Source organism: Achroia grisella, unplaced genomic scaffold (assembly GCF_030625045.1).
Source record: "Achroia grisella isolate CSIRO2021 unplaced genomic scaffold, CSIRO_AGI_Agris_v1 utg1086, whole genome shotgun sequence".
Lineage (NCBI taxonomy): Eukaryota > Metazoa > Arthropoda > Insecta > Lepidoptera > Pyralidae > Achroia > Achroia grisella.
Window position 1 is genome coordinate 1,865,808 of NW_026712572.1, and position 12,184 is coordinate 1,877,991.

General features: G+C 34.4%; 1 protein-coding gene across 6 annotated transcripts in view; it reads left to right on the plus strand.

Moving 5' to 3' along the window:
* The window catches only part of LOC131842651 (homeobox protein homothorax), a 375,683-nt gene that overhangs the window by 198,962 nt on the left and 164,537 nt on the right, over positions 1–12,184 (plus strand). For 3 of the 6 annotated variants that reach the window (XM_059191223.1, XM_059191246.1, XM_059191231.1), the window contains one exon: positions 7,668–7,766. In XM_059191223.1, coding sequence (XP_059047206.1) covers positions 7,668–7,766 — 99 coding nt within the window. The remainder of the gene's footprint in view (positions 1–7,667; positions 7,767–12,184) is intronic. The other 3 variants (XM_059191238.1, XM_059191254.1, XM_059191262.1) reach the window with 1 other exon arrangement.

Below are 12,184 nucleotides of genomic sequence, written 5' to 3' on the forward strand. Positions count from 1 at the left end.
ATTTTATATCTTAGCCAAGTATACCTATACAAGAAGACCAAAAAACAAACGGCGAATGTACGCCTAATAGGTACCTTATCGATCTGGAACTCTGTACCTACGGATGAGTTATACGTCAGGAGCCGACGGAACCCTCCCCCGAGCCAAGGCAACGACCCTCCACACACCCCCACTGGAAAATCCACCTTGATATTTTGAATGGAAGATATACATTCCTTTGACAACGGGCGGTTGTCTTATGCCATTGCGAAGTCTACCTGAGGAAGGTTCAAGTTCAGAAAGACGGTAAAAGGCGTTTGCGTGCACGCGATAATGGCTTTTATTGGAATGGCAGTAGGGGGTGATGTGGGGCGGGCGGACCGCCCTGCCTTGGGCGGGAGCAATTAGCTCTGTTTCCGAACGACTTTTAGAATGCATTTTTTTATTACTCGTATGGTTATGCTGTGAATTTTGTAACTATATGAAGGTATGTAATTGATATGACGTCGTAGAAATGGCGACCAAACATACTTTCCAATATAAAATAATGCTTAGTAGCTAATAGGTTTATTTTAGTGGAGGCTAAGTTTGAGGACCTTGATATATATGTAAACGATATCTAATGTAAATTAATCTCTATAGGTTAATTAGTGCCTTTATTTTTACTTGAAGAAAATGCCTCATAGAGACCCGCTTACTACAGAGAAGGCGAACAGGTTCTGTGAGAGTCCTACACAATAAAATGAGTACCTAAACAAACTGATTCTGTCAAAATAGTTAAATGCAAAACAGATAGTTGATTGAGTAAAGAACAATCAAATCGGGGAAATATACCAGACACAAAAAACTAATATCCTTCTTTTAGAAAACGCCTCTAATGTAAGATGAGGCAGATATAAGACAACTGTGACGTTATATAACACATATACGTATTTCCCTAAGAACCCTTAAACCCAACGTTGACTTTGTACAAAGTCTTCTCCGTGCCATTTCAGCCAGCCCGAAAGTAGCTTAGTAAGCTGTTTCGGAAGCGTGGTGAGATATGGTAGTGAAATTACAGGGAACAGAGATATTTTAGTCCTACAAAATTACGCTGTAGAATGACAATGGTTACCACTTACCATCTAGTTTGCTATTCCAGTTGCATAAAAACACAGCAATAAATTCCAAACTCGACTTTATTTTTAAACAAAGTATGTTTAAAGTTGTTTGTGTTTGTTAATATAAGTCAGAAAGTAATATAACTTTTTACCACAGTCATTCCACTAGAAACTGACATTTTTACTCTAAAATGTATTAAATTTACAAAATTTAATAGGTGCGATAACAATCATCTTGATAAGATCAACATAAAATTCATTATCATAGTTCCCACTAAAACTATCTTAAAAAGTCAGCCATTTTGCACAATTACCATCATTAGACGGCAATTATAATGTTGTAGGAATAAAAAATGAATTATTATTGTTTTATCTGTTACAGCTTAAGTTCAATTAACTTGAGCATTTTTTGTGCATAGACAATAAAACCACAGGGATAAACAGACGATGAAATGTATTCATAATGAAGTTATAGAGATTTTATTGTGTGAGTTGGAACTTCAAATATTTTTTTTATAAATAGCCAGCATCGTACTGATGCTAAATGGCCAGTATGGTAAAAAATGGACTATGTTAGTTATAGAAATTATTATTTTTAATATATTAAACAAACTGATTTGCATAAGCAAAGCTGTAAGCAGTAAATAAATACATCATATTTTTACTAGCACCCGCTCCGATTTTGAGTAGGTGAAATTATTGTAGTGACATCTAATTTTTCTTCATAAATTACATAGTCTTCTTGTTGATTCTTGTTGACAATATTGCTTTCTGGATATAGTATTTAACAAATAAAAATTTGCTTTTTAGTTCAATATTACTTTACATGTAGGTTATGTATCATAGATACAGTACAATTATAGGGGGGTTATTACGTTGTCAAATCGATGTTTGATACAATAATAGCCCCTATAACATTGGACAGTTTTAATACAAGTAATGTTTCCAGTGGAAAAGTAACCGGGGCGTGTCACGGTGTATGTATGGGAGGGTCGATCGGGGATCAAACGCAGTTACAACGGGAGGTATCGGCGGGCCATTAAGGAAATTGCTTTATGTGAGCTCTGAGGAGTAACCGTCGACCGCTCAGTATTTCCCGCCAATACTCGGCCAACTTTCGAATTACAATTTTCGATAAAGTCAATAAGAGCGTCTAAGGACGACGCGATTTGGCGTTCAATCTAGCTTAGTTGTATCTCTTCTTCAAAGTAGAGTCGGGAGGAGATCGTTTTATATAAATGAAATGAGAACTCACAGAGATATCCACGCAGATGAGAGGGTTTTGTAGAAAGTCTAATTTTTTTTTATATAATTGGAATGGTGAAAAGCTGACAGTAATTGGTAACAGTCGCAATTGTACAAGAACAGTAGAACACCATCGTTTGGTGGTTATAGCTCAACTCATGCTGAACTCGCGAACTAAGATCTCATATCTTTCTGCTATACTGCCAAAGCTCATCCTTAAACCAAAATACAGTGTACCAAATGAGATGCTTGGAAACTGAAATAAGTGACACAAAGGTACCTCTAATAAGATACTAGACTCTATCTTTAATGACTCATCTGAACTGAATTATTATTTTTATTATGTACTTCTGTTATGGTAAACAGTTACCCATAGCCTATGAACATCTGTGACACCACGGGTGTTACGTGCGCGTTGCCGACCCTTAAGAAACCTTAATATGGGTATATTAAGGTTTCTTCTTGAAAAATCCTATGCTGTCGTCTATGGAGAAAACCTCGGCAGGTAGTTCATTCCACAATCTAAGTGTACACGGGTGGAAGCTCCTCTGAAACCGCACTGTCCGAGACCACTTAGGTTCCAGTATGTTGGGATGAATTCCCTGTCGATGGCGAGCGGTGCGATGGTAAAAGGTAGCCATGGACACCATATCGAACAATCCTTTAACAACTCTATTTGTTAGGATCCAACAAATTGACCCAACAATTGGACCAATCTGTTGGATCGTGAAGGGTAATCGTGCCGTGCATTGTATATATACCATATCTGATATATGTATTGCATACGTATACCAATCTCCCTGCGATTTATGATATACTAGTAAGTATAACTTAGAAACCTAAGGATTTATAGCGTTTTCTCTTATTGGTTTTTTCATCGTGACTGCCTAACTTTCGTTTCCGGCTTCAATTCCCAAAATGTTCTTCATTTATCGGGGTGTTTATTTATATTATGTAGGTATTGTATGTCTATCAGTTATCTAGAAGTCATGGTACAAGCTCTGCTACATAAATTCGTTGAAACAATATCTCGAATCAATATTTTATTGATAAAGACTTCGTCTTCGATCTTTTTCTCACCTATTTCTGCTATTAAACAGTTTGTTTTAGTGATTTGGTTTTAAATAAAATGAAATGTTATTTGTTAATTCAAATTCAAATTCAAAAATTATTTATTCATGTAGGATATTTTAGCCGCTTATGAACGTCAAGTTTTACATTATAATTTTTTTTCCCTACCGTCCAGTTTGGTATATAGATCCAATTGAGAAGAACTGGCAAGAAACTCAATTGATTTTTTTTTAAAAGCCAGTTTATTTACAATGTATATTTATATAGGTGTCTATGTCTAACATTAAATGAAAATCCAGTGCATGAACAACTATTGCCATGCACGCTCGTCATTTAAGTAATCGTTTAGTGAGTAATAGGCTTTGCTCAGTAAATATGATTTAATAGATGTTTGAATTTATTGAATTATAATTCCAATATATCCTTTGGTATCTTATTGTAAATTTTTATACCTATTCCCATAAAAGACCTATTGACTTTTTCTAAACGATACTTGGGGACAGCAAGTTTGTTTTTAAATTATTAATAAGTATGTCTTTAATTTAATAATGAGATGTAGCAGTAAAATTATAATTAAGTAACTTACCAGCGCAACTTCGTCTGCACTTGTTTGACATTTAACATTATATTTCGCAATTTACATAATATCTCTTAATTATAATTTTATTCTGATATATAAGATATATTACTGTATAGTTTAATGAAAATTCGTTCAGTAGATTTTGCATGATAGAGTAAGAAACATCCATCGATCCATCCCTACTCACAAATTTTCGCTTTTTGAGTATTAGTAAGAAGTAAGATGAATTGCAATTGCAAAATGGCAAATACTGTTGCTTCTCCTGTTGTCTCATACAAAAGAAAACGCATTAAACAATTAGAATTTTTAGTCTATGGAATCCACAGATCTGTAGGAAACGTTTTCTTCAAGACATAAACAATAGCAAACTAAAAAGATGCAGAAAAAAAAGAAAAGGTAAAACGGGCCGACAGTCGCGGAGTACTAAGCTCACATAAAACACGGGGAGTCTCCGAGGAGAAAAACTCAAGTGATTTATCGTGAGAAGAGCGACATCTTCGGCCTTTATTCGGGTGCATGTACAGGTACCTCCGGGCAGGTGCTGCCGCCCTGGTGGAGATTATTTATATGTTGCCGTATCATTTTTTTCCGTCTCCCCTAATTGTTACAAAAGTGTAGCTGAAAAAAAGATGAAATCTTATTTTGATAGTTTGCTGCAGCGGGACAATACTGCCGGCTTCCTGAGTACCCTAAAAGTCTGGAACGATTTTAAAGATTATTCTTTTAATGTTGATTTTATGTAAACAGTAATTAGGTATAAAGGGTATCAAGGTATCAAGTCATAGAATACAACTGTATCTCTTTTACCAAGAAATTAAGAGAAAAATTGCAGAATAAATGATCAACTTTCCATATTAACTTAATCATGTGACCACGCAGATAGTATTCAGATTTTTAGTTTTGTATTGCATTATTTTTTTCTACTAAAAGAAAAAACTACCAAATATAACATGATTACAAAAAGTTCTTTACCATCATTCACATGGCAGCCACTTCGGGTTACTTTCTCTAGTCGTATTACCATACAAAACGTCATATCATACTTACATCTTACACTTAGTCATTTCATTCCCAACGGAAAACATTTATAAACTATTAAACGATTTAAACGTTCCAATTAATTAGATAAAAATTAAAAAAAAGCACTAGCAATCACATCTAGTTATAAAGTTGCCTATTTAAAAAGTATTAATAAATTATAAATAATGGAAACAATTAAATACAAAAAACGCGGGAAGCCAGGTGAATTCAACATGGAAAATATAAAAACGCGCGTCGCAAACATGGCCGCCGCGGTCCGAACACCTACAATGGTACGAGACGAGGCATCTTTACAACGATAATTAATAGTGATTATCGAGTAAAAATAATTGTCGGTTTCTTTAAATTATGCCCCTCGAAGATCTAATTTCCGATTCGTGCAATCACTGTTATTATAAAATCCACCGTTCTTTTACACGAATGATAGAAATCAAAACAGTTTTTCGACGCACCGATTGTTTTAATTCGGAAAAGAGAAAAAGAATTATGAATGTGTAATTACTATCTTTCAAAACAAAACTTTGGCATTGTTCTCTATGTTTTTGTTGATTCTAATTGGTGTTTAATAATTGGTTATACATTTGTGAATGTTGGCTCTAAGTCTTGTAAAGGAATAGGTAATATGGATATTAAAAAAATGCTTGTAGGTTGAAACAAGCAACATATGGCGCAACCCTTGTAAAAAAGAATGTATTCATTAAAACTAATAGTTTTGGTATGCATAACATTAACACAGTTATAAACGTATAGATCTCTAATCTTGAATTTAAAAATTTGGCTGTATAGCCTTCTGTTCTTAGCTAGGATAATAAACAACTATTATAAACGGACATATATTAAATATATAAGTAACTAGTATACAAAATAATATCTCATATTATTGAATAGAATTTATACTGCCAGAAATTGTTTTATTGTATTGTAGTGAACGTACAAATACTAATATTGTTGCTAGACTACAAAGTTTAAGTAACTGGCAGTCAATATAAAAATAAAAAAATTATATATATTTTTTTAAACAAAACCGTTACAGTTAATATAGACGATTTCGCGAATAGAAATGTTTGAATAATTAAATAATATTTACTTTCATTGTGAAGGTTAATAAAACCCACAAAACATGTAATATAGCCTTTGTGGGTGTCACACACGAGCGGCTCGAATATAACGGGCATATTTAGACAATTTCCTTAACAAATCCCCCGGTAAGGGGCTCGCCCTCATATAAATAATATAGCATTGCCACCTCGGCTCGCCCTATTCTGAAATTCGCCAGGTTATTACAATTTTTCGCGTTATGAATATCGTCGCGAGGTGCGCCTTAATATCCCCTCACGCCGCGCGCCGGGGGAGTCACACCTCAGCAATTTTACTTTAATTCTTATTTAGAGTGCCGCCTTATTTCGGTTACAAGATTTTTAGTATTTGTTTATGGCGTTAACTTGTACCTTGACTCCGCGATGGGGTCGTTTTCGCTTTTTTTTCAACGATGTAATTTTACTTTGTATTTTCGAGTTAGTTCTCCACTTTGGGGGTGAAAAAATCACGCAAATTGGCAGTAACGCGGCAAAATTACACCAGGACAACATAAGATGGCGCGAATGTTTTTTAACGAAACACCGAGGTCAAGGGCTTTTTATTTTCAAAAATCGAATGTTCATTCCGACTCGCGCCGAGCGACGTCATTGCTCCACTATCAATCATGCATGCACCATTGCGCTGCGCACGCTTTTGTTCGAATTACGAATTTCAAAAAAGGAACATAACGCGAGAGAAAATTATGGTGGTTGAGTTCTTTTTGAAATTTGAATTCGAAATTTGCCCCCCGTAGAGTTGGCCGCTGCATGCATCAAGCACGCTGCACTACATTACGATATGTACCTACAATTAAGGAATTAAAACGAGCATTGCTCTTTTTGCGCCGCAAATTTATACGATATGTTATATTTTCATTAGGTTTATTTCGCTCGGTGACTAATAGCATCAATACGTGAGTTCACCGTGCACTCTATTATCAAGCAAAATACTTAATATTATACTGTGTGACATCGTTAAAAAAAGTAGCGAAATTGCTAATGGTGTATGATATTGCCTCCCCTTATTTTTAGGGTAAGAAAAGACTAGGGGTGGCAACACCTTCGTTCTCCCAAGAGGTATTTTTTTTACTCCGGTATTTTTCTTTTTTTGTGTTTTTGCGTAATGACGCCGAGGTCCTGGGAGAGTTGGACGAATCCATTAGATAGGCGGGAAGAGCTTAATGTAGCAGTTTTTTTCTTTGGAATCGAAATCGGTTGAAAAAACGATGTCGCACGCATGTGTCGCCCTAGAGGACATTAGTACGAATTGTAATGGGGTTTTATCTGTACGCGTCGGTACATACGTATAAGGAGGGTCGCGATTGCTGCGTTCTGTTGCTATACCAGTTAAAAGCACAGTTAAATAAATTTTATATTACAACAAACAGCTGTAGACCGTAGAGAACGCCTATTTAGTAAAAAAATATGAAAATCTTATATATAACCAAACTTTATTTCGTATTAAAAACAATTAAGTAATATTTTTTATTGATAAAACTATTTACGCAATAAAATATGTTTTAGTCTCCTGAATTTTTAAATGCAGAACGTTCTAAATTCAAATGTTTGTTGCAGGCAAATGGTGCCCGTCGCGGCGCGAGTGGTCGTCACCGCCGGACGTCGCGCGGCGGGTGTACTCCTCAGTGTTTCTGGGTAGCCCCGGTGAGTACCCAGGTAAATATTGCCGGCGGGCGCACGCATGTTCACATTCTATTTTTGAATTTATTTTTTATTATATTTTTAATTATTTAGGATTACGACGTGCCAGGATTGGAAACTTGCTGTTTTAGACTATAATTATGACCGTAACACTTTTATACACTTACATATATCCGTATTTTACGTTTTGTAATAAAATTAGTAAGAAAATATCGAAACTGAGGTCATACGGATGGAATCATAACTGCAGTAGAAAAGCATGAGAGATGTCTATGGTCTATGGTATACCTACTCTATTCCAGCTACATAAAAACAGAACTTATATGCATAAATGGAAAGTTATAAATATAAAAACGTATAGTAAGGTCAACGCAGGCATGGCGCTACCGTAGACAGATAGCTATCCATCACGCCGCGGCATTTCTGACGTGAACACATTGGAAATCTTTACAAGGTCAATAGGAAAATGTATATAGATAGACATCTACGTGGAATATGTTTTTATTTACAATTTATAACTAACTTCTGCCGGCGACTTTGTCCGCAGGGCCATTTAATTGACACAGTATACTATTTGAAATTCTTGCTAATTCTTCTCAACTGAGTTGATTTTTTTTCTATGGTACATAATTACATAAGTGCTATAATAATAAATATGGACTTTGTCTATGACGGGGATACAGATTATAGGTACTGGTCTGTTCTGATAACTATGACAAATTTATTTTCTATTACTCGAGTAAATTATATTTATGTCAAATTTGCTATTTGCCAGTTTGTACATAGGTACTCTTAAATCAATAATTATTTCTATTATGAATTACATTTTAAGGATTTTCTGTGTCTATATTGATTTAAGAGAGCAACACACAAGTTTCTTGCTCATTCTTCTTGTGATGAATCTGCATTCCAAATGAGTGGTAGAATAAAAACAGTATGACTATTTAAAAGTGCTTATATTAAGTTTATTTGAATAAAGATTATTTCTATTATCCTTCTGCATCTCAGATTGTGATATTTCAAATCCATTACGAATGGTAAAGCCTAACAAACAATAAACAAACTCATTTTCATATATAGGACAGTTGCAGTTTCTTATTTCATATTGATTTTAAGACTTGCGATCATGTACCAAGTATTTCAGATTATTTAAGTAGATACCTAATATTTGCAATTGCAGTTGCGAACCGTAGGTAGGTAATCTTATATTGTATATATAAAAGTAAAAATATAATACAGTATAATAATAAAAGAAAGAATTTAACACCTATACCTAAAAAAATAAGGATATATTTAAATATAACTGATGACAAATAACCTATACACTATAATGAGCTGACGAAATGCGCGCCATTACTGCATCTGACATCTGTCGCCGCCATTTTGGACTCTATGGTTTCCGAAATAGTGATGCGCGGGGTACGGGTACGAGTGATGTCGCATTGTATCGAGTGCGGTACGAGTCTAGTATCGATATTGAGTGCGCGCGCAGCGAATGACAGGCCATCGCTCATCTTTATCGGCACGATCTCGATGTCATCTCCACGTTGCAAGGTCGTGCTATCGAATACTCACGAGTGAAAATCGTAGAAATTTATTTAAACGTACTTATGGAATTTATCTACTGGACTGTTTTTTTTTTATTAAGATAAATAAATTACCCTGGACTATTAACACGGCGTCATCTAGTCCCACGGTAAGCAGAGCTTGTGTTATGGGTACTAGACAACTGATGTAAATACTTAGATTTTTTTTGTAAATACATACATAATATAAATAGAAAACACCCAGACCGATACAAATTATCATACTCATAATTACAAAATGTTTGGACCGTGCGAAGAATTGAACCCGCGACTATCGGAAGTAAAGCGGTGTGCTAACAGAAGACCACCAAAACCGCCAAAAGGCATGTGAAATACAGGCCACTATATTTCGAAAAGCAAATTCTAAATCGTCATTTCATTTAATGTTTCTATCAATTTCCCTTTCTGGCTCTAGTTTGTAGTGTTTCTTTAATAATGTATATAATATATAAGTAAATATATTACGACAATTCCCTGTGTTTGCTGATGGTGCTTACTCCTTATTGCATCAGTTACCTACCAAAAAAGTCCCGTCAAAATCGGTCCAGCCATTTTAGATATTAGCCGGAACAAACAGACCGACAGACAGACAGACAGACAAATTTATAAAAAATGTTATTTTGGTATATGTGCCATATATATATTCATATGCGTGTAGTTAAAAACGGTTATTTCAATCTATACAAATCTATACATTTTTAATTCGTTTCATTGTGTTAAAATGCTTCAAACTCTGTTATTAGTATTTAATGTTCATATAACGATATATCTTCTTAAATATAAAAATAAATTGCAATCTGTGTGTCCGTTTGAAAAATAAGATATGTATATATTTTTATATGCTGTTCATATACATATATAAGTGTATAATACCATTTTCTATTATTATACATCCATCTAGAGCCGTTTCTTTAAAAAAAAATCACATCGACTCCTTTAAAATGATTAGATCACAAATACCTAATTTGCAAGTACTTAATAAGTAATGTTACTTTATTAGGTTGACATAATAGATTACCACAGAATATACAATCAATCTTTTTAATAAACACTCAATAGGCTCATGCATAATTGTATACAGCCAAAAATTAGCCATACAGTGGTATTGTGACAACATGCCCGAAATATAATAATCACTCATGTAATTTCAATTACGATACTACAACGCCATCTATCCGAGCACGTCTAACAACAACGCCCGTCTTCCCACCATCAATCCAAATTACACTTTACGACATTCCGATAGAGATACAATTACCGTAACGACGGAATGCACTTGCACCGTTAACGCGTTATACAAGGAAACAATATCCATTTCACTCGCGCACGTGTGTTTGACACGTTACTATCTCCCTCTTGTTTTAATACGTCAGAATCATTGCCCGTTTCCATTACACTATATCAATTACCGCATGTCGCTCACTTGACAGTCATTTTAATATATGTATATTAGATTACAGATTTTTTCGGAATACCATAACTTAATTAAATTCCATGAAACAGTATGTCAATGAATTTTATGGAAATAAAAAGATTTGTAGAAAATAACGGATATGTACTCGATATATACGTTTAGAGGAAATATGTTTTGGTTTTATTACTATACCTATTTTCATATAACAAGACGTTCGAATGGCCACTATCGAAGACGGAACAACTATGGATCGTGTTAACCAGCACCCAACAAAAACTCTGACAGAAAGAGAGGTTACGGGGAAATCGATTCCATCGTCAGCTGCAAAGGTTTCGGCCGTGACGAAAGAGCGCGTGCGATCGCGTCTTTACGACGTGTGAAAGAGATAAAACAATTCCTTATGTCGCTATTCTTAAGTCGTTTACGCGTTCGAAATGGCACTTTACCGGCAGACATTAAGGTCGCAGTTTCATTGTTGTGATTGTATATTGACGATTGTGAGGTATCGTAATGGAATGTTATAACTTCATTTAGCGGTATTAGTGATTAGATCCTTGTGCTGTAAAAAAATAAGGTCGTTATTTGTTTGTGTAGTAGGGGGCGATTGACGGCCTGGAAGCCAGGTGGCGGTTGCTATGGTAACCGGCGCGTTGGAATGCCCGCGTACAGCCGACGGGAGCTGGGTTCCCCGCATTTGCGATATTCCACTTTATTAAATAATTATATTATAATTACTATTTAATTTTTCTGTAAATTATAATGTACTATATATAATTAATGTAACTTCACGATACAATGCAAGATGAATGTGCCGTATAAATCACTAAAGGTCACCTTAAATTGAATAATATATTTTTCAGTTACAATTTTTTGCATCTATTATTTTCTTCATGTCGTACACATGATTCTTACTTATATTATATGAAAAAGTGAGTTTATTTATTTATTGCTGTTTCATAATTTAACGACTTTATATTAATGTTATAATAATTTAAAAAATCAGTTTGTCTGTGAGGTTATTGTCTGTTCTTCTCAATTGAATTTATATACTTAACTGGACATTAAGAAAAAAATATTAATACATAAAACTTGCCGTTCATAAGCGGCTAAAATGTCCTACATTAATAAATTATTTTTCATTTGATTTATGTTAGTATTTTGGAATATAAATATAAATAGACATTTACTTACCAATCAATCAGTATATCTCAGCCAAGCAAGCGAAATCGCTCTTAAAACCTAGTTCAATTACAACAGTAGGTAAATTATTCTTAACTTTTTATTAAATTTATTAAAAATCTTATTCGGAGTTCTGTTGCAAATACTTACTTTCGATATTTACTTAGATTCAGAGTTGGAGTGAGAAGAAGTTCTTCAAATCGACGGGACTTTTTTGTGACGAAACAGGATGTTAAAATTTTATTCTCAAGATT